Source organism: Copadichromis virginalis, linkage group LG12 (genome assembly GCF_057382275.1).
Source record: "Copadichromis virginalis isolate Kocher_CV1m ecotype Utaka linkage group LG12, C_Virginalis_male_GT1.1, whole genome shotgun sequence".
Lineage (NCBI taxonomy): Eukaryota > Metazoa > Chordata > Actinopteri > Cichliformes > Cichlidae > Copadichromis > Copadichromis virginalis.
Genome location: NC_140629.1, coordinates 15126418 through 15150552, shown reverse-complemented (window position 1 = coordinate 15150552; position 24135 = coordinate 15126418). Strand labels below are relative to the sequence as shown.

The window sequence follows — 24135 nt, the reverse complement described above, 5'->3', positions numbered from 1 at the left end:
AATTCTCGACCGTGAAAATATGTTAAATGTTTATTTTGTGACCCAGAAAGATTAACAACATTAATTTTAAAACTCAGTAGCGGCCGCCATTGTTGGCAGCTGAAATTTGGCTGGGCCGCGCTATGAATTCTGGGATATGGTGGGCCACGAAGGACACACCCGACCCATCCTTCAAATTCGGGGAAATGAAGGACACATTTGTCGGCCGCATTTGAAGGAGTCGACGAATTGGGACAGCCTTCGTCGCCTGGCTGTGACGTAATCGGCCTTCAAATGCGGCCTCCGGAGGATGCAGCCGTTGTTTTGGGACACAGATATAGTACGCGTAGTACGCGTAGTACGCGTAGTTCAAGCGTGCAGACCCCCAGTTGGGACACAGCCGACCCATCCTTCAAATTCGGGGAAATGAAGGATGCATTTGTCGGCCGCATTTGAAGGATTCGACGAATTGGGACAGTCTTCGTCGCCTGGCTGTGACGTAATCGGCCTTCAAATGCGGACTCTGAAGGATGCAGCCGACGTTTTGGGACACGTGGATAATCTTAGCTACAGTGGCTGCTGTAGGACAAACATGTTCATGTGTAGTGAGTGTACGCTCTCAGGCTGCTGTTTACCTCAGCTGTCAGTATGTATCTACCTCTACTCTGGAGGAGGCTGTAAAATGTTGTGAAGGGAGTCTGATACGAGTTGTGAAACTGAGGTGAGTTGCTGAAGACATCCTGGACTTTTTTGTTGGTAAATGCTGCTGTTTGCTACTGTTAGTTAACTGTCTGAGGTGGAGCTAACATTTTTCTTATTTGGACACCTTTATCAGAGATAATTTCTTGGACATTCGAGCCAAATATTAGCTGCCATTATGCTAGCTTACAACCAGCTGCTGTTGTTGTCATTGTCAACTGTCTGGAGATGGGAGGGCTGCACAACTTATCTGGTGACCAGATGTAATTGTGACAATATCTGGAATAAATGAGCATATTTATGTATGTTTTAATGTGTAAGAGGCCTGACTTCATTTCAGGAAATGAGGCTTGATATGATATAGCTCCTTCAAGCCATAGGAGCTTTGTGATCTTTATATTAAGAGTAACCTGTAAGGTTTACTACGTATGAAGCCGTTCTCTAGTCACATACAAAAAACTCGAATAGATGGAATGACCACTGTGTTCAAGATGGTGGGGCTACATGTCAAACATGTAAAAAGTTTACATTGTACAGACTCTTTTTTTGCATATACTGTATTTTCATTTTCCACATTTCAGTAAATCACCGCACCTAATTTACAGTGAAGTACTGTGGTAAGGAGAAAATTACATACAATGAGAGGACAAGTTAACCACAAAAATGATGTAGTTCAGTTTTTAAAAAGTACCTTACATTTGCATCTTTGTGGACATCATGTTGCTCTGACCAGAGATTTTTGTGACCGTTATACTCTTCTTCAAATAATTGTCAGTGTACTTTTATTTTAGATCCGGGCCATATTATAAAGTGCTGCTTGTTTGAAATAATGCTTACTTTCATGCACCAGCTTTGGTTTCAGGGTCTGCTTTAGAACTGTTCCGCCCTCTGGTGGTGAGATTACTTACAGCAGACAGGACTGTTGATATCTGCAGGTAAAGATAATATACTACTACTACTTGTGGCTTCTCCTCCAATGCTGGCCATGAACCGTTTGAACACTTTAAATTCATACACTGTATGTGTTTGTTCACTTTTGCTTGTTCACTTTTCATCTGTGTAAAATAAATTAAACAACTTTCTTTGAAGTCTCAGTTTTAATGTCAGTACACGTCCAAAAACTGGATTTTCCACTATAATTAATAGCCTTGACAAGTGAATTTAAATATAATAATGAAGATCAACAATCACTCACTTCACACATAATGTTTATTGAATTATGAGCGGATCCCTTGACCAGGACACAAGGAGCAACATTCATGCGTGCCTTTAATTGTACACCCTATATGTGTAGGTCAGTTTCAGTAAAGGCTTAAAAAAGCCCTACCCTATAATCATCATTAAATTAGTACTTGAGAACTTTCAGTTAAAACTATAACGGTCATGGCCTGTGTTTTGGTGATTCTACACTTTGACCAACAGATGGCAGGAGTTCATGTATTTGGGCTCAGATGAACACAGCTTAGCAGACAAGAAATTAAGCAGTTTTATATTTTGGTGTAAGTGGAAGCAGTGGTGAAATAACATAAACTGTATGCTTTTACTGAATGGCTAAATGAGTACTTATGATAATATATTTTTAAGGTGTCAGAGTGGTGTAGTGGTAAGACCCTAGGTTTGAATCCACCGGGCAGCTGTCTGGCTGAGTGATACTGGTTATTGCTTGGAGATTTTTAGGTAAGTACAGTCAGGAAAGGTTTAATGTGAAAAGTCTGGGTACTCCATTAAGGCACTATAACGTAATATCCAGATATGACGATTTTGTACAGTATTCTACGTAAAATTATGTGCAGAGAAAGGACAATTTACTAAAAAAACTGCTTGGAGTTAACCAACAAGTTCTCATCTTCTTTGTCGACACCTTGTCACCGGTGTTGGTCTGGCCAGAGATTTTTATCAACATTGTGTCTGATGACTTCTTGTGTGGTTCATCCATACCCTGTAATGATTTGGATGTCATATTGAGCCAGCAGCATTGACCCAAATTATTCTGACTACACCTCCATGAGGAAAAGATCTGTTCCACTAGATCCAGGATTGGAAGGAGTGGAAGGGACTCCTTTCATGCGCAGCAAACCACACCTGTTCACTCTTGCCTCAATAGACATCAACGCAAACAATGACATCATTTGGCAAATCTGGTCTAACTAAAGGTCTGTTGTGTTCTGGTATAAGTGGTATATAAAGCGTATTTAGGAAGGCCAGTGGAAGCTGAGTGGAAGATGTACGAGTAGGCAGTAATAAGAAGATTGAAGAAAATCTGCTTATATTTGCAGCTAACACCCACTAATGACAATGTCACTCTTTGTGTTAGCTTCACCTGAAACCACATGTGATGGGACCATGTAAGTCTGGAAAATAAAAAAAAAACCCAAAATACAATCCCTGTGCACATCAATGGATTACCCGGAAACACTGCCACTGCAGCTCCTTAACTCTGTCACTACTCTTGTCCAGGGGCACCTTTGTAGAATAGCTTCATCGTCACTTGAAGCTGAATTTAAATAAAGCTGAGTAAACTAATACTCTTGTTGTTTATGACTGCACTCCGTCCCATCCCCTCCAACTGGTCGCTGCAGATGGCAAAGTCTGGTCATGTCATGGTCATCTGGCCATGCTGCAAACTTCCTGTTCTTGCTGCCAACATGATTTTGCACATGAGAAATATGCTCTATCACTTCATAATCCTTACACGTCTTAAATTGTGTTGTAATTTTGTGGCTATTTACCTATGCAGTACTTGCTGAATAGTTTTGAACTGCTTCTCCCTGTTCCTCTAGCTAAGAGTGTTCCTCCATTTGCATAATTGGTAGTGATTGTGCTCTAAATTTGGAGTGTACACACATTTCAATAGATTTTGATAGTGGATTTTTTTCACATAGGACCCGTCAAACTATAAAAGGAAATTCTGTGATTCTGATTTGTAGAAAAATCAACTCATGTTTTTTTTTTTTTTTTATTAGCAAGCCGTGTGCAAGTGGTTACTGGAGACCTGAGCACCTGAGTGCTTCCAGCAGCTGAACTGGCACTGGGACCAGCCAGTGACAGGAGATGTATTTAGCTGCGAAGCAGGCACAGGAGCAGTGCCCCTTAAAGCAGGCCTTTCACAGTGGACGGGATAGAGAAAGATGTGAAGAGGACCTTTGTGTTTCAGGGACGATGAGTCCTGAGCGACCATATCCGGAGGGGGCGAGGGCCCAGCACATTCAGGTCTGGCCAAACCACGCTGCCCTCGGAAGCAGCATCTCGCCCCTAACGATATCCACCAGCGGCACAGCTCATTATGATGCACAGTGCAGCAGGTCTGGTCTTCCCTAGGAAATATGCATCGGTGGATGAAACAGTTTTCAGGTCTGTTAGGCAATATTTCCTATGATAGGAAGAAAGATAAATCACACATTTTCATAGTTGAATAAAAACCTCTCATTCACTCGCTCAGATCCAATCGGGTGGCGTGAACATGTCCCTGAGCCGATATGAATAACAATGGCAAGAAGGTGGCGTTGGAGGAGATCCATTTGTAAACCCTGGTTTCCTAACCACCTCTTGAAATGTGCCAAAAGATAACAACATTACACTGAAAACACCAGTCTCATGTAAATGCTGTATTTTTCTGGGCCGTTGTTCTCAGGATTTGGACAATTAAAGCGAGGGGGCCACTTTCAGGTTAAACTAGACAGATTACTGAGAGAAGCTGATTTCAATAGCGATCCCTGGGCAGACGTGGTAGCAATTTACAGTTGTCGCTGGTGTGTATTGGAGCTGTTCTCAGGCGGCCCCTTGTGTGAGGTACGATTAGACATGTTATACCTCATTATTCGTGAGAGCGTTTGGATAAGATTCGGGGTAATCTGACTCTTTTTCCGAGGTCTGTGCAATACCAGCCGTTGCTATCAGCACGCTTTCAAAAAGAAGGAAAGAGATATGGAGATAAATACAGCTGTGAATGCAGAAAAAATTAGAGCTATGTTTTCTTTAAAGAAAAAAACCTTCCAAAAGATCTGAGGATAAATGCTGCGAGACATGTGAACACTTTCACTAAGTTTTAGTCTAACATCTATTATCCCGTGTTTACATAAATGCTAAGCCTAGTAATTATTTTCATTACCATCACTTTAATGGTCAGCATTAAAGTGACAGCATGTTTAGAGTGGTAGCTTTGTAATTTTGTCTTTGAGCTAACAGTTTCTATGATATAGGAAGCAGGTTTTTATTTGACAGGATGTCACACTGTTGGAGTGGAAGTGTTAAATAAATGAGAAAAGGCATAAACAAAGGTATGTGCCCCAGCATTGAAACCTAGTATTAGAAGGTGGTAATGGGTGGGAGTCGTGGGGGCATGGGGGGGCTGGAGCTTCCCATGTTTCAGTGTCAGGTTGGACTAACTTGTTTTGGTGGATCAGGGGGCCTGCTGTCTAGACTGGTGCTGGTCTCATACTCGACTCAGACATGTCACAAAATAAGCCTTAATCCTGAGGACAGTTTCTCATCACAAAGCTGTCAAACCCTCACCGGGGATAAAAACAAAGTTCCTCCACTTACCGTCATGTTTCTGATTGTTTTCGAGATTATTTAAGCAAAGGCACAAAACAAACGAGCCTGAAAACAAGAGTCAACAAAATGTATTCAAGAAACATCTGCAAAGTTTGGACAACTGCGGTTCCACGCTCGTAAACATCTCATCTTTTATTTAAAGCTCTGAGGCTGGGAGAAACAAACACTACGGAGTATTTTTCACTGCTTCTGCCTGCTTCCAGTCGGTTTTATGAACTAACTGCTGCTGGGTCCAACTGAATTATGCTGTTCTCCTTGTTGTAACTTCCTTCAAGTGAGCTCTTAATGAAATGAGTCATATAGAAATAAGACTGTCACATCTAGTTAGTCATCCTTCTGCACACCTTTTAAATTATTTGTGAATGTCAGAAAAAACAGCGATAAAATGTTAGGATTTTATGCTCATTTATTCTTTGAATGCCTTTAAAACATGAATATTTATCAAAGTTGTATCATTCTAGTAGATTTTATTATAGGTGTGCGACTGATTTGATCAAATCCAACAGATAAAAGCATGCGCCCTCACAACTGTCATTAAATTGGATTAAAAACTCTGGGTAGGGAGTGGAAGCATGAGAAATTGCCCAGAGTGAAAAGTAAATCAAATTTAAATATATATACATAAATACAAAATGTGTGAAAAGCTTCAAAATTCGAAGTTCATTTGAGACTCTCACTGCTTGGAGTAAAAACTCGTAGAAAAATAACAGCTGATTCCAGAAATGTGGAGAGGACTGTTGCAAACACTCACCCTCCTCCTCTTGGACAGACAGACAGACAGACAGACAGACAGACAGACAGACAGACAGACACACACACACACACACACACACACACACACACACACACAGGAGCAATCGCAGCCCACACCTCACCACCCCCTCCCACTCTCTATTTTTCGGGCTTCACTAGCTCCATTGTGCTCCAGATTTGTAGGATTGACAGACAAAACAAAAAGGCGAGGGACTCTCAGAGGTCATGCGGATCCTCCAGAATACAATTTTTTTTTCCCTCTCACCGGCTTCCTAATTCCCCCCCCTCAGTGCTGTGTTCTCTGTGCGGATAGCTCTACTGTATAGAGTCATCCCTAGTGCTGACTGTTTCGTGTGTGATTTGAAGAATGGGGAGCTGATTGTGTGCATTATAGTCAGCAGGTGGATGAACAGTACAGAGAAAGTAGGGTTAGCGTTGACAGCCCGTGCTATGTGTCAGGTCTCTGTTTACATGTGCATATGAACGCACTCACACACACAGTGTGGGGTGCATTTGTTGCTGCTTGGGTGGGATGGAACAGCAGGGAGATCTAAGGAAAGGGGAGCAGTTGTGCTTTGGTTCAGATGTCCCATTTGGGTGTGGCAGCTCACACTGATGACAGCACTCAGAAACTGGCACCTGTGTGAGACGCTTTAGTGTGTTTCGCTGTAAGTGTGGAGCTGCAGACTGATTGTGTGGCTGGTGTGATTACACATTCATTCAGGTGGATAACACAAAAACATATCTCCAGCTTTATTTCTGAGCTGGGAGCTGCGCAGCTGCGTTTGTGTTGATTTCTTAACTATCATTCTGAAGCTATGAGGTCTCATTTGATCTAGATAAGACCCATCATTCAGGGATTCATTGATTCAGCAACCCATATTTAAATGATAAAACTGGCTGAATAATGAAAAGCATGTATTTATCTATCAGAGCGTGCGATTGGTTGACACAATATAGCAGCTATTGTTTGGGACAAACAATACTTGTGCACACACACACACACACACACACACACACACACACACACACACACACACACACACACACACACACGTAGGAAAATATTTAGTATACACATCCAGAAATGCATACACTATTATATATTGTACATATATTTATTAGTTTCAGGTTGGCCATTCTTGTATTTTGCTCGTTTGTGTTGTTGTGTTTGCACATCTCTGTTGCTTGTGGGGCTCGCACACAAGAATTTCACTCGCATGTGCTGTGCCAGTGTGCCTGCACATGTGATGTGACAATAAAAAGTGATTTGATTTGATTTAAACTTCATGCCTCCTGACCAGGAAAACAACATTATAACAGGGGCAGCAGACCAACATGCTTGAACTCCCTTTAAGAATACTTTAGGCGCGCTGCGACGCCCACGTCCAAACATCCCTGAACACACAAACAGGTCACACAGCCCACACAGGAACACAGAGAACATTTATGTGCAACTGTTGTTTTTGTGTTTGCGGTGTTCCCAGTGTGCTTTGGTCAGCTGGTATTCAGGGTGAGTTATCTCAAAGTGAAGCATCAGACAGGCTGTCAGGCCAACTGATCTCAATAATAACAACATGTCTCGCATTGTCCGGCACGCGTGAGTGACTCTGCTTCCACGGTCTAATTGCTACTCGTATATCTGCTGTTTTATATAAAGATGAACTAAAAAATGAATTCTTCTGTTATTACACAATAGAGTTAATGGTGCAGTGAACGCTTGTGTTATGGGTTAGATTCGGTATGCATCCGAAATACGTAAACTAGATACATAAAATCTTTTCTAATAAATCTATCAAGCTGAAGAATCATTGCATGTTTGAGCAATCTAGCGTCTGCGAGGATCTCACAAAGAACATTCTGGCATTTACTGCAAATAGGCTCCGTTTCGCCAGGATGGACAATAAATAACATATGATCTCTCACACATAAAGAAACGATGAATCATGCAGCTTTGCATTTTTTCCACACTTCACACATGTGGTTACTTTAGAACGGTGGTGCAAGATGACCCATTTCCCAAGTTTCTCACTTCAATCACCTCACAGTTTCTTCTTTAGTGTGATGGAGCATCTGCACACCCCATCCTGTGCTCCAAGAACCCCTCTGACTGCAATCTCTTGTCAGCAGGCACAAATATTGACTTGTTCGGCGGCCCCGATTTCTGCCAGGATTAGAGTCCCACTTCCCCCCTAACCCATCCCACCACCGATATTTCTAAACGGTAATTATGCCCAACAGAGCTCATTACTGTCAAATCAGAATATCCCTTAGAAGAGTCACTCAGTGGTAATGGCCACGTAATTCAGCACACAGGGTTTGGCTGTCCTAAATTTTGTTATGCATAAATTTTAGCCACTTTGACTTTAACTGAGCACACATCACTCTGAATATGTTGCTGGTTCTTTCTTCCTCGCCTTAAATAAATACTAATGTTTGAAATGAAGAAATCCTGCAGAAATCCCAGCTGAGTGCAGAATACACACTCAGGATGGCAGGTAGTTTGCATAATCCAGTTACTGTCTGGATACTGGCTGTGAATCAATAGAGATTAGAGACCTATTAGTCTGAAGGTGCGAACTGAATGCAAGGTTATTCATAACAAAAGCTTGAACCCTTTGAGATGCTTAACACTGAAATAACAGGACTGACGTGAAAGTGGAGGTTAAATATTTACATTTGCTGTCAAGATTGTTCTCCTTTAAAGTGATACTTGAAAATCTACCTTTGATTTGCATGCACACACACACACAGACAAGCACACAATGAATTTAAGACATCTGGTTCATAGCACACATCTTTAATACAGTAGTTAGTTACAGCGATGTCAAAAAATAAAACATATACATCAATTTGGACCATTTATAAGGCTCCTTTGTCCCTTTAGTGCGTGACTGCACTGCAAAACCCCTCCATAGCGCCCCACCCGCTCCTGTCCCTCAGCAACATTTGTCAACTGCCATCTGCCTGTCTGCCCCATCTCCTCCCCACAAACTATGTAATTAAGCTGCAACACCTTTGCTCCTTTTACACCTCCCTCCCTCCCTTCCGTAACCCAGACTTCTACCTTCTTTGAAGCTTTGAAGAGACACTGCTTTGTTTGATTTCCCTGCTCATGTACAACAAGTGCTTCTACAATAAATCAGCAATATATCCGAACGAAGATGGTATGAAAATAGGGTGTAGCTTTAGGTTTCATCCAGTGTAAAGAGCAATTCATATTTCTGCCTTTTTTCATGATACAAATGAAAAAACCTCTGCAAATACAAATTTAAACAGAAAAAATAAAGACTTTTTTTTTCTCTGAGAATTTGAGGAACAATGCAGCTAAAGGAGCTCAGCCAGCTGGCTCCAGCTTCCCAAGTTCACACAGCATACAGAGTATTGGCCTCTCTCACTGTACATTGGGAGGAACACATAATGAATATCATGACTGTAGGCAGTGACAATTCAAAGTTCATCATCTCATCTTACCAGCTTTGAACAATGGACACATAAAGTCTGTATTTTTACAAGTGTTCCAGCAGTTGGAGCTGTCCTGCAGCAGCCCTGTTTCACTTTGCTCTCTACACCTTGGTGGCCAGAGACTGAACCTCTGACTTCTGAGTCTGGGCGCTGAGAGTGGACGACATGGAGCTCATCTGGCCGTGCATAGCTTTCTTCAGGTTGAGCAGGCACAGACACTGGGAGCGAAAACGCAGGTCAAAGAAGGCATACAGGAACGGGTTGAGGCAGCTATTGACATAGGCCAAGCAAGTTGCATAGGGGTGAGCCAGCAGCAGGAAACGCAGGAAGCCGCAGGAGCTCGGAGCAAGGTTCAGGTAGGAGAGGGCGTCCATGCTCTTCAGCACGTGGAAGGGAGTCCAGCAGATGGCAAACACCACCACCAGTGTGGTGATGATTTTCAACAGTCGTTTCTTCTTCTGGTCCTCCTTGCGCAGGTTGTTGAAGTGGCGTGTGACAGTGCAGCCGATGAAGCAGTAGAAGATGGTCATGGCCAAGAAAGGTAGGAGGAAACCCAAGGCAGAGGAGGACAGGCTGAGTCCTGCAATCCACAGGTACTCATGCCTCTGGTTCATGGTCACCAGGCTGAAGTCCATGGCACATGTGGTCCGGTTGCTGTTTAGGTCATTCACAGTGGTGCGGAACAGCAGCGTGGGCACAGCCAGGAGGCCAGACAGGAACCAAATAGCACCCAGCGATGCCAGCATGGTGCCCCGCGAACGGAGCCTGCTGCTGGACAGAGAGTGCACGATGGCCAGGTAGCGGTCAAAGCTCAGGCAGGTGAGGCAGAAAACACTGGCGTACATGTTTACCAGAACAACATAGCTGCTGATCTTGCACAGAGCCACGCCAAAGGGCCAGTGGTAGCCCAGGGCTGTGTACACAGCCCAGAGAGGTAGAGTTATAACAAAGGTGAGGTCAGCAAGTGCCAGGTTTCCTATATAGACATCTGCAGCCCGACGTTTAGATTTGGACCTCCAGACAGTGAAGATGACCACGCCGTTACCTGACAGACCCAGGATGAAGATCAGCATGTAGAGGACCGGGATGAGGGAGTAAGAAGGCTCCCACTCTGAGAAGTCACATGCAGTCTCATTGTCATCATAGTACTCGTAGCTGTCACCATATTCCGGAGTGGGGGGCTCCATGCTGCAGGGATTGTTGTTAAGAAAAAAAATCCTTAATTTAAAGGGTAAAAAAAAGTTAAGAGTCCTGTAAAGTTCCAAACGGTGAATTGAAATTCAGTGAATCATAGGAGCTGGGGTTTCTGAGCAGATCCTGTGAGAGTGAGTGACTCTTGGCTCTGTCTGCCTTTTTAAACTCGCCCCTCCACACCCCTGGTTCCCTCCCAGGACGACCCCCCCCCCCCCCCCCCCAGTAAAACATCTTTCAGCTCTCCCCCTCCTCCTCCTGTCTCTCACCTCTTCAGGCGCAGCCCTTCCCTCTGCCTGGAGGACAAGAAGCCTGCATTCCCTTGCAGATGACAGGCCAAAACACTTACTACTAGTAAATTCAATAAAAAATATCAGGAAAAAGACATCAAATCAATAAAACATTCAGAATTTGTCCATGTGGGAACACCACCATTACTTCTGGTCAAAATAAAGGTGTTTTTCATGTCATTTTTAAAAACTAAAGAGTCTAACATTTACTTTATTATTATTATTACTATTATTATTCTTAATAATAATAATGATCATGTCAAACCTAAAATTAAGTCCTAGTAGTGGTGTGAACAGATTGCACAAACATTGCTTGCTTTACTTTCCTTTTTCTTTAGTGCATGTTTTCACAAGCATTTTATCTCCTATAATTTTTGCAGTGACTTTGTGGTGAGATGGTGACTCTGATTATGTGCAGAACAGGTCTGGACATATCAGATGATTACTTTACATCACAATCACTTCCGTTAAATTGTTGTTAAACCTTCAGATGCATCTCATTTAATCTTTACTGTAACTCTAATACAAGTCTCGGGTCTGACGATTGATTTCCATGATAAAAGGCCAAGCAAACACACCAGTTTGAAACAAAAACAACAGGAAACTTCACATTGACACCACCTTGGCTTCCTTTCACCACTAACTGCAGCAAATGCTCATATAATGTCCCGTAGTATAGAGTATTGTAGCAGTTATCAAATTGCTTTAAAAGAGCTTTTATGTGTTCCATTAGAAATGTTACAAAATTCAGATAATCTTTTTAGTCATCTTACAGAATATGTTGCTGGTGAAACGGCTTTCAGACTCCAGGTCCAATCCAAGGAATTACTATCAGTGGGGAAAAAAAGAGCTTGACATGCCAGAGCAGTGCTGAACATTATTTACAGCACATTTAGTTTAGGTAATCTGTTAAAAAAACAGGGCTCCTATTGGTGATAACAAGATGTTGTTACATTAATCCTCAGAATGGATTATTAACTATAAATGCACAGACTAAAAAATGCCTTTGATGAAAGGAAAGGCTCACAGCTTATCAGCCTGCACTGAGTGACTGGTGATTGTACTGTACATAGAGCAGTGGTCTGAGGGATAGCCAGAACACGGCAGATGCTTCATCCTTAATTCAGCAACAAGGAGACACTGTCAAGAGCCAGTTTTTTTGTATGCAAACATACATGCTGGATGTCGAGTGAAAAAACACGGAAGTCCACTGAAACAATTTTGCTATTATGTGTGACAAAGTTTTATTTTCCTTTTTTAAGCAAACGACAGTTTCCTCCTGGAACTACTATAAAAAGGATGCCCTTACTGGATCCTGAACCACAAAAAAACACAGAAAAAGTACCCTAAACCAAACTTCTCTCTCTCTCTCTCTCTCTCACACACACACACACACACACACACACACACACACACACACCAGGTGTGTCCCGCCTCTACTTCATTCCCCGGGGAGAGGATTGGCGCCTGCTGCTTCCAGGGTCAGTATCCCTTAAATAAATAAATTAGCAAATTTAAAAAATAAAAGGCGAGTAGATAAGAAACAGATGGCCAGATTAGACCAGCATATAAGATGTCTTCAAAAGACCTCCTTACTTGTTCATCATAGCCTTTATAGGTGCCAAGATAAAGTCCCGGTGCTGTTCCTGAGGTGGGAGGATGATTATCAGCAGTGAGTGAAGATTTACTGACATCGCTTTTCCAAATAAAACATATGTGAATTATGTTGTTTTTTAAGTATAGGTTATTGCATGCTTTTGTGTCATATGTTCTTTCCATAACATATTGCAAGCACTAGCTTGACAGGGAAAGCTTGTTGGGTTTCTGTCTATATGCCTGGACCACACATGTGACTCTGCCACAGCTGTGGCTGCTTTTGATCTGCTGCTGAAATGACCCTGCTGCTGTGACACGACTGCCTTGCTCTCACTCTGACTGTCATTTTGTTGGTGCGGGGACAAAATGGAGCGACTCAGCGGGAAGCGGATACTATCATGGGTTTTTGTAACAACTAAATAGAGGGAGGTTTGTGATATTTAACTTAACAGAGTTAACTGGGGTCACCGACAGGAGGGTTTGGGGACATTCGCAGTGGATACGTCAGCTCCAGTCTGGAGGAGATAAGTGACTGAAGGTGGAGGCTAATCTATGACCTGAGGTTTGTTTGAAGTGTAAAAAATGTTGACAGCACATCGGCTAACATAGCAGACCCTAGGCCTCGCAAATCATGCTGAGGGGACCTGGAGCCCAAGGGAGCCGGGGACCTGTGGGGTCACAGCGTAGTCACTTTAGAGACACGACTGGTCTTTAAGTGCATGCTGTCTCTGATGCAAAGACTTTGAATGAAATAAGGATAAAAATCATTTATACTTTTCTATCTAGTGAAATCTTAAAAACGCACTATGAGCCACATCTGCAGAGCTTTCACATCAGCTCGCTAAGAGTCGACTCTGCTGTGTCAGATGACGTCGCACTCCAGTGCCATGGAGCCAGAGCTACACCCTCAGATGTGTGAGGGCACTGCTCCTGCTGAGGGGTTTGTATCTCATCATACTGCAGGCTATACGAGGATAGCTCGCCATGTGACTCCAGTGTAACAATTTGCCATGAATGTTTAATTTTCCACAACGCAAAAAATCTGAACCTAAATGCGGGGATTGGAATACGTAAAACATTCACATTGCACGAAATGGGAAATTCTGTCAAAACCTTCCAGGCGGTTTTGTGCCGTGCTGTGATTAAACCGTCAAGCTGGAGGTCACACGCAGCTATATTTTAATCTTGACCTCAACGCTGAACTGAATGGAGACCTCCACCCAATCATAAGAATTGCTTGCTTGATAACAAGGCCCCATTGTTTCATTTTTGTTGCTCTCAGCACTTTTCTGTTAATGAGAAATACACCTGCTGACTGTTTTATTAAAATTTTGTTACACTTCCTGGAACAGGAAGATGCAAATTTGTGTTTGATCAGTGCAAGAAAATGCCTTGTTAACAGATTTAGTGTTATTTTTTGTGCTTCTATGCTTGTTTTTTTAAACCTATATCGTCCAAAAACACATTTTTGATTAAATAAAAACACAATGGGTTCTCATGAAATGTACTGCTAAGTATCCGAGTACGTCAAGACTTACAGATGTCTGTGAGTGAGGAGAGTAATCCAGGGGCCAGAATTTAATGAGGAAGTCCTTGATTGTTGATACGTGACCCTTCTGTTTTTATTTTAAACTACCGCCATTCAAGACTGCAACATTACAGTCGCAGTAAAAACAACGCACACCCTCCTTCGATTCCAAGGTTTTACACATCAGGATATATTACAAAAGTATGTGTTTTTTAGCCGGTCTTTAAGTTAAGTAAAAATCAACAAGCACAATACTGAACCACATCGTGATTATCACACAAAAATGAAGCCCAAATGTAGAAGCAGCGTGTGAGAAACTGATTGCACCCTTTGCGCTTCCATAGAAAGTCAGAGGCTAAGTATTAGCCAGGTGAAAAAGACATCAGCCATTTTTGCTGCCCATCAGCTTTGGAGGAATCGTAAGGAATCATCTCCACACAAGTCCAGGTTTAACTGACAGCAAATGATATGGTTGTTTAGCCTTTGTACCGTTTCCATCAGCTAATTCTGAAAATTACTACTAATTTACTCTAATTTTAAAACAATTAAGTATATTCAGCATAAAGAGTGGACATATACAATGATTCGGTCATGAAGTCCAATCCTGCACGGTTTCCACTCATTAATATTAGGCTTTGTTGTTTTTTGTGGGGCTTTTTTTTATGTTTTGTTGTGTAAAGCAGCAGTGTTGAATGTATAAACCCAAAAAGATATTACTAAAAAATTACTCAAATATGAATCACCTTATATTTTAACATCAAGATGACTGAAGGCGAAGTCCTCCCTACAGGCAACAGAAAGGAGAGACTGTTTGTCTTAGGCTGTGTTTAATGTCCATTACAAACTGAGATGAACAGCTGGGCCACATATGAACGGCTTCGGGTAAACATGGTTTTATTTTGTGGGCATGTTATCAGTATTTTTTTTCAGTGAATTTTTTTTTTTTTTAAATGACATCAGAAACAGCAGTATGCGACATTACGTGATGGCAGAGCTTCAGTTCATCCTTTGTCATTTTTTTTTTTTTTTTTTTTAATAAATAGGACAGGGGGAATGAATGAGAGAGAGAGGGGGAGAGAAAGAAAGAAAACCCAAGGGGAGAAGAGACGGTGAGAAGGGGGGGGAAGAGAGACCAAAAAAAAACAAAAAAAAAACAAAAAACTCCTGGGTCACCTGTATGGAGAAAAAACAAACAAACAAACAAACAAACAAACAGAGGAGACAGCAAACAACAAAGAGCAACATAATAATAGAGAAAACAAAGCACCATCACAATAAACTAGCTAGTCATAGATATCAGTATTTACTAAGTAATAAACGATATTGTGCAGCACGCAAGATAGACAGCGCACAGTGTGCTTTGAGGCAGCAGCCAAGAAAGCTTTAGTCCGCGTCTGTGAATACCCATGTGTGCATACCTGTGTGGATCAGCATGCTTGCATTCCAAAGGTTTCTCCATGTAATGATCTGCTAGGGAGTGTGGGGGGGCCACAGCCCCGTCCTCCAGGGTGTGAAGCGGGTATGGAGGAGATCAAAACTCCAGACATCCAGAGGCCCCCAGAACACAAGAGACCATGGAAGACCAACAGAGGGGCAGCCGCGCCACTGTTCCAGTAAGAGCTGAGGAGAGTCCCAGATGAGGGCTCACTCAGCAGCCGCGGAGCAGAAGCCAGGGGGGGTTGCAGTGACGCGCCCGTGAGCTCCGCCGGCCCCCAGCCGCGCCTGAGTGACCGAGCCCTAGGCCGAGAGGCCGGGGGCACCCCACCTCCAAAGGGGCCCGAGCGAGCCCCAGGCCCCAGGCCCCGACAAGCGGCCGCCAAGGAGTGAGCCGGTGTGTACCCGGACGCCCACCCCCAGACCCAAAGAACCACCAACACACCGACACCTGAGGGAGTCCGCCACCGGCAGGGGAAGTGGTGGTGGGTGGAGATAGGCCTCCAAACCTTGGAGGGCCTGAGGTGTCCCCAGAGAGGTGGCGTCTGATACCCAACCTGACATATAGACACAGACATACAGGCACACACAGACACAAACATCCATTCCCACCCTCATGCTCTCATATGCACTCACTCCACACTCAACCAACGTGGAGACAGACATAAAGAGACGCTGTACACACAATCACACTCCCCAAGCGTACTCTACAAACCGGGTCTAGGTACCCTTGCCCCTGGAGGGGGGAACTGCACCCAGACCCAGGTGGTGTTACCCTTTTCCCTGCGGTGGGGAGAGGCAGACCACCCCGACTCCGCAGCAGCAGGGAGGCCCCACACCCCAGACCGCAGTCGGACGGCCAACTCCTCCTACTAGCCCTCCCGCTCCAGCAGGCCGCAGAGAATGGGGGTGGGAGAAGACTCCAAACCTCCCTCCACCCGCTCATTGTAGTGTTGATGCATATGTGTTCTAAGGTGCAATTAAAACCCAGGAGGGCATGGAGCTACCTGCCAAGGAGCAGCAGGTAAGCGCATAGTCCCTCCTGCTAACCCTCAATGACTAAGTGTATTTAAAATTGAGAGGTGGGCAACGACGTCAGGGGTGAGGTATACACCCTGATGGTGATTTGGACTCCGTGATTGTGCCCACCCCCAAGATCCTATATGTATGTGTAATGAGAGTGTGAATAATGTGAATGTCTAAGTTGTGGGATAAAATTGAGGCAGAGGCAGCCAGAAGGGGACAGGGGGGGGGGGTAGCCTCCTCTGCACCCTGGTGACATACCCCCACTCCAAGGCCCTGCATGTGTGGGTGGTTGTGGAGGAGCGGGAAGAGGGAGGCAGCTGGAGATGGGGAGGGAAGGAAGGGAGGGGCAGGTAACCCCTCCCTGGGGCCAGCTCCCCCGCTGACCCCAGTAGGCACTCCCACCCTCCGCGACCCGCCAGGGAAGGGGGGCCCAGGCCCATCAGACCGGGGCCCAGTGCAGTAGCGCCCCCCGGCTCCACAGAGCCCTGGACAGTCCACCCAACCCCACCACAGAGAAAACTGCACCCACCCCACCAACCACACATCTTCCAGACTACATAAGACGGTAAACGCCCAGGCTGAGATCTTCCTCCACCTCTCCTGTATCTCCCCCTCCTGCAGAGAGTTCCTGAGAGAAGAAAGCTCCTGCCAGATGTGACCATCCCCCCCACCAGTTGAAGAGCCCCCCAGGCGGCTCGATGCACCGGCGGCACCCTGCTCCAGGGCCGGGCCCCCATGCACCCACCCGCCCACAACCCCGGCAACACACCAACCAGGACCCGAGCCCCCGAGGCCCGGCCCGGGCCCCCGCCCAGAGACGGAGCACCCCCAGAACCTCACGCCCATCCCGGACCCACCCAGGGGCAGCCAGGTTTTTCAGTGAATTTTGATATCAGCTAGAAACCGCGAAGTCAAATTACAGGCAGCTTGTGAATGTCGGCCTCTGATAAAGTGTTTACTCTTACCGATAACAAGGGGATGTTGACGCACATGTCAGCTTTTACGTTAGTGCACATGCATGTGTGGAGAGAGACATACAGCTTCATGTAGGTATTTAATAATCATGTCAGACCTGCCCAGGTGAAGTTTTCAATGCTTCTCATATAAACAGTTTCAGTGCTTCATCTCTGGCAGCCTGCTTCAGCTTAACACCCCTCTGTCCTGCACTGTCAGAGCAGCAGAGCTAATGTTTGAACAGCAACACGAACTATTAATTTACATCCATATAGAACAACGTCTTTAGTCGGGGTAGATTAATTCATGTGCACGGATTATTTATGAAAATTAAAACATCATAGCTACCGAACACTTGCTTCCTCCAGTAGCTAATGACTCTTTCTCTTAGCTAGCTAAGGATGTTAACTTGAGGATTACATTTAACACACTGAGAAAAAAAATGTGATAATACCTCAGGAATGTCAGTTAGTTACTGCAGAACACCTTGTGTTGTAGTTTTAAAGACACAAATTGACAAGGTTGTTTTTTTTTTTAACTGCCTTAAGGAATTTTAAATCCACACAGATTTTCACATTTTTATCTTCTGTGTTAAGCACATTGAGTTTATATAAAATAAAAGGTGTTTTATAAATGAAATTGGCACAGGGGTCATTTTGGAAGGTAAATAGAGTATTTCTTTTCAGTGTGCCTACTCTAGGTGTAATTCCTGGACACAGATACATGACTTTCTCCAGGACTGCAGCTCTCAATCACATTTAACAGTCAAGTTAGTAATTAACATTAAACTGATCCAAATGAACCTTTGAACCCAAATCAGTAGACCTCCTTAAAGTGGCAGAAAAGATCTTTGGGAAAAATGAATCTGAGGCAAACTGTTTTTGGTTTAGTTTTTAACCTCAGTCCCACCCACTACCACAGAGTTTATGATCTATACTGCGGCCAGACATCAGGGGGCCAACGGAGACATTTTGGCTTCACTTTTGGGGAGCTGTTAGGTCGTCCATGGATTTTTTACAGTCACCGTTCCTGATGTGTGAGGCCTTAGAACTGTCAGATGATGTCCTTTGTTGTTTTACCGTGATTGTCAACTGATCCTATTTGGTATTACATATAAATCCATCCAGATTAACTTATTTCAGCATTTAGTGGCAGTGCGCTGAGTGTGTGCAGTATGGACACCAAAAGAAAGTTTTCCTTGGGGGGGTGAAATGGCCCATCCAAGGAAAACTGGCTTATCTGTAGCAAGAGTCGTGCTGTTTGTGTCTGGGAGTCATTTGAGTTTGACATCCATATCAAAACCCAAACATTTGCATGCTGATGATTGTCTTTGCCACAAGAAGCAAAATCCTGACTGTTTATTTATCATTTGTCTACCTTCCTTATTCTAGGCTGCCAAGAAATAAGCACACACAGTTGTGCTTCCCTCACTTCAGAGGACATTACAGGGTTGGTAGGTAGGTCTTCCTGATACTACTGTAAACAGACTTCTGACAGTTATTTATATGATTAAATATTGTTAAATATGAGGCAACAACACTGAATGACCCACACAGAAGCAGATGTCAGCGGTGCCCTATGCTCTTCCATCCTTGTTGTCTCTGGACCTCCAGTAGCATGGTCAGGAACAGGGGGGTCACAAGGTGTTTCCCTTCTCTCCTTTTCAGGACCCCGGACCACCCTCTTACCCATCCTCTGGCTCCCCACCACATTGTGTGTGTTTGTGTGTCAGTGGACAAAACAGCAAGCACCACAGGATGTGCTATAATAGGACAGTTTGTCTCTCCAGCTGAGATGCTTCTCTCCAACTTTTGTTTTATTGTTGCTCAAGACAGTCCACTTAATTGGTATACACTGTGATGGTTATTAGAAATGTATATATACACACAAATAAGTGACATACCTTTCCTGATATTTTTTTGTAAAGTAGGATCTGAAAACTATGTCAGAGCAGCAGCTTTATGATGAAATGTGAACCTATGTCAAACAGGAGACATCTAAGACAAGTGATGTTTGGATAAATTGTGCAGGTGACAATTAGGATTTATGTGTCACCTGCATTCACAGGGAAAATCGGGATGTCGTGCAGAAATGTGGAACACAATAGCAGGGGTGGAAATAGAGAAGCGGGAGATGAGTCTAATGATAGAGAGGATGCAATGGAAGAAATGAAGGGACAAAGGACAAGGCTGAAAAGAGGATAGACAATTTTCTCTTTGCAGCTGACTTAATGACAGGGATTAGGAGCCAGGGTAACTGCTGGGATCTCAGGGCTCTGCTAGACTCCAGCCTGGCCCTCCCATCATCCCAGGGGATCTGCAGGAATCTGACTCCATTTGGCCGAAAATCTCCTGACAAAACAACAAGCCTGTGGCTCAATTAGGAGGAAATTAGCCTGCTTCACCCCCTCTGGCACAATTGATTCACTGCTTCTTCCCTGCCTTGGGTAATGTTAGTGTTAATATGATATGCAACACGAAACAGTTCAGACAAATTTGTTATTGCCTTATAGTTTGTTTGCAATCAGGTACTGTGCTTAATTTTACAATGGGAGAAGTATTCTTAAGTCAAAAGAAATGTCTGGCTCAACGCCTTGTCAGGTCCAAATATCATTACTGCCTGTTTTCTTTAAAATTGGAGAACCGAAACCCAAATCCTGTGCCTATTACGAAAAGCTGAAACCTAAACAGTGTCCCATGTGAAAACCAGGTGCTTTGCAGACTTTCCACCCAAAGCCCCACAAAGTCTGTGTGGAACTTCTGTCTGTTATTTGATAATTTCCTTCAGGACTGGAATGAAAGACCTGTAACAGACCTGACTGGCAGTGAGAAACCCCAGTGTTATCCTGACAAAAATAATTACTGAGTAAAATGCTTCAGTTCTCAATTTTTTACACACTAATTACTCTTTTGCAGTTTATTGGCCTGAAAATGTGGTCTTAGCAGCAGGGCATAAAGAGAGGTTTATGCTGAAAGTCTAACCAAAAACTGGAAATCTTCCAGGGAAATGGTAAAAGACTCTTTAAATCAAAAAACATAAAAAAAACAAGCAAACCAAAACAATCCAAAATAGGTAGCAAGCTTTTCCCACCCAGCAGTAACACACTGTTCTCTGAAGATTTAATCTAAAATAAGCCGCAAGATTTCATCACAGAACAAGACCCATGTTCCTATTTTCTTAATATTAGAGAAAAATGTCACAATGTCAGGAAAACTATTTTTTAAAAAGCTCTTTCAAATAGCAATTTTAATTGCTATGTAGAAGGTTCAATGGTCATCCTAGGTAAGACAAACAAAGTGTAAGGGCAACCGCACTTAATTCAAACACAAAGATGTATGCCCCAAATGCTGACTGGCCAATATTCCATGTAACTTTGTTACATGAGTACAAAGTAAAATGTTGAATTTAATGATATCTGCTCAAATAAAATCGACCTGGTTGGTATACATTCAGTTTCTACCAACCAAGTTTCCTTAAAAATTAAGTATTTGAATAAATAACCCTTTGATTTGATATATTTCAGTTGTATTTTACTCATAATTATTGCTTTGTTATAACTGCTTAACTTTCCTATCAAACCCCACAAACAGATTTCAGCACTCCCGCCACTGTTAAAACCTCAGAGTATCTATGAGCGGCGACAGTGCGGCGGAGGCACTGCTCTTTTCACCATCTGTCAGCTGTTTGACTGACAGCAACAAACTGTAAATCAGTCACCTCCGAGATTGAGTCCTGGCCCCCCTCTCTGTTCAGAGCAAACAAACCATAGGGTGCGTATTCAAACTACCAGTGCACCATCCTTTTACACACATCATGTGGTGCAGGTGAGTCAAAAATGAGAGTGTGTAACTGTTACAGAGAATTTCATAACTGGAACTTTTTGCGCTACAAACCTGCCATAGTTTACCATTGCTAGTGTAGGGATATATGCAGATATCAAAGTGATGGGCTAAAAGAAGCCAGATTAGAGCATCAAAGTGAAGTTGCTTCAAAGCTGCCGAGCACATCAGTGCAAATTACATTAGAAAAGCCAGCTACTGTTGTTTTGTGCTGAAACATGTATGTGCATTTGTCCTTGACCACATCCCTTCCCTACTTGACACAGAGTTATTGTCAGGACAAACCTGTTCTGAGGTTGTTTGCACTCGCAGCTTGTGCTGCCGCCACAAGCCACGGTTCCTCTTAAAAATCCGACAACTGCTTTAAGCAGCCAAACAATAAAAACGACCTTTAAACTCTGTCCACAACTTTGATGTGCAATCACAAGGTTAGAGGAGGGGGCAGAGCGGGAGTAAAAACATCCTTCGACTTGCCTTAATTGTTTCAGCATCTGTTCCGCTGTTGCTATCACGCGGGCTGAAAACACAACTGAAAACACACATTCAAAGTTTCCACTCAGTCCATTTCCTTTAATCAAGCTGACCTCGCAGTGACTGATTGCCACACCAAACCTTGGCCTTGTCTTGGCTGTCTCTTCATCTCTGCTGACTTTACAATTTATGTTGAAGTCTGTAAGGGGTCCACTTAATAGCACTATTCTTTTCTCTTAAACAAACAGCGGATAATGATATTATCTCATTACCACTAATGATTATTATGATGCAATGTGACTGGAGGAAGAAGGAGAACATGTGTCTGAAGTAGGAATAGGACATCAGGGACAACTGTGTTTGAATAAGTGTTATAGGCCAGAGTGCATAAATAAAATAATGAAATGAGACCAACTGGCTGTGGAACGTGGCCTAGCCATTATACATGTACTTCAGGTTTCTAAAAGAGGAAGTGGGACACTGTTTAAACACAAAAGGTCCAGATGTGAGGCCCTGTGAAACACATCTCACTGTTTGCGCAGTGCTGAATGCTGGCAAATTGGTCTTTAATGGTCCCAGAACAGGTCTAAAGTCAATGCCAAAGCCATGTGTCACTCTTCTGAGCCCTGTGTGTGTGTGAAGGCCAACTGGTTTCAAGAAGAAGCTGAGACTCAAAGAAAATATTTGGACAAAGCCGTGCACTATTTCAGCTTCCAAAATGGGTTGATCCACATTCTCTGCACTCAGCACATGTTGGTGCACTTCATCTCACTCGAGGATTGAGGGCTTTGAAAAACACAGCTGAGGGGTTTATAAAGACTTTATGTATCAATAATGACTAGAGACAGACCTGGTCTTGGGCATGAGTAGTAGCTGCTTGGGGCTCGCACACCAGCAGGAGGCCCTCAAGAGCACTTCAAATAGTAATCGTACAAGAAAATGCACAATATATCGATAAATGTGTTAATTGACTGACAATGTAATAGAAGCTACTTTTGGCTTCTCCCTTATTCGCAAGATATCACCACACCAGCTAGCGTTGCATATTTGATTTGGTACATTTTAATACCCGTTGCCTATTTACTTCCCCAAGGAATCTGTGTTCACGTCTTTTCCTATTCCTGGTGAACTTTGCTTTACCTTTCTTTCCTTTCCCAATCAGCTTGCCAACCAATCAACACTTGACACATGCTATGGTTGCATAGGTTGAAAACCCTTCTCCATAGGCTCTCTGTAGGCCAGGGGTGTCCAACTTCAGGCCTCAAGCGGAGGTGTCCTGCAGGTTTTGGGTATCACCAATGTTCCCTCTAAGCTGTGCGCGTGCGCAATTGCGCACTGCTGGCACGGTCTCTGCGCACAGAAAATCTGTGTTGCGCACAAAAACAAAAATCCAACCTGAATTGAAATTAAAATTAAAACTTTAACAATTCTGTTTTGCAGTGTTAGTCAGTAAGTGACTGGCTGCTCCCGTATGGGATTACAACGATGCCACCTTATCCCATAGTCCAGCCAATGATGCGATTCACATTCGTATATACGCAGCAAATCAACGTGGTTAACAGGCGTCCTTATGTGCCGACACCGGTGTTTTAGCTAGCAAAGCGGCGTGGCTGATGTGGAATGAAGCCACGTTAATGACAACGTGTACAACCATTGGAGATGTGAGGAGGACAGACGGAACAACTGACGGAAAAAGTCATAACCAGAGTTATGATAAAAATATATGCAATGTTTGGTTTTCTTCCTGAATACTATCTTTGTTTATATTTACTGCAGGAAGAAACGGTAAAAACTGCGTTTTATAAGGAAAACGCTCGAAAGCACTCTCCGCCTGTGAGCAAAAAACAAAAACAAAAAACCCACCCTTTCCTATTGGTGGAAAAATGTACCATGTTGACCAATCAAAAAATGATATGGCAACATCGCACTTAGTTGTTTAGGAATGGGGGGACGTTTTAGGAGTGACGGCGGTGTTTTGAGATGTGAGAGATTTGCAACGTTTAGCGTGTAGTGTGGTCAGTAGTTTTGTTGTGTGTGTCAGAGCAATGAGGCAACTACTGAATGTTACAGGTGTTACAGGAGTGATACATCTCCTGTTGTCAGGCCTGCAGGTATCAGACTGTTGTTCTCCTTTATCTCATAGTGCACATAAATTATTTTTTGGAGTGGCACAAATAATTTGTGTGGCATCAAATTTGATGCAGAACAGCTGATTGTTCTGTAAATAGTTTGAAATGTTTATTTTAAAAAAACGCCTTGGCTGTATTTTTAGGTAAACAGCTGCAAAAAACTTTGTTGTTTGCATAACTCAGTTACTTTTTTGAAGAAGTAACTATATGATTAATTGCCCAATATT

General features: G+C 43.3%; 2 protein-coding genes across 3 annotated transcripts in view; both read right to left on the bottom strand.

Annotated features, from left to right (window-relative positions):
* The window catches only part of LOC146696660 (4-hydroxyphenylpyruvate dioxygenase-like), a 58029-nt gene that overhangs the window by 11340 nt on the left and 22554 nt on the right, over positions 1 to 24135 (bottom strand). The gene's annotated exons all lie outside the window — the stretch shown is intronic.
* Positions 8770 to 10638, bottom strand: aplnra (apelin receptor a). The gene has a single exon (XM_085474893.1). It carries the CDS (start codon positions 10635 to 10637, stop codon positions 9552 to 9554), a length of 1086 nt encoding a protein of 361 aa, XP_085331019.1. The 5' UTR covers position 10638; the 3' UTR covers positions 8770 to 9551.

What these genes read in the sequence shown, in the direction of transcription:
- aplnra (XM_085474893.1), bottom strand. Translation starts at nt 10,637, where the DNA reads ATGGAGCCCCCCACTCCGGAATATGGTGACAGCTACGAGTACTATGAT.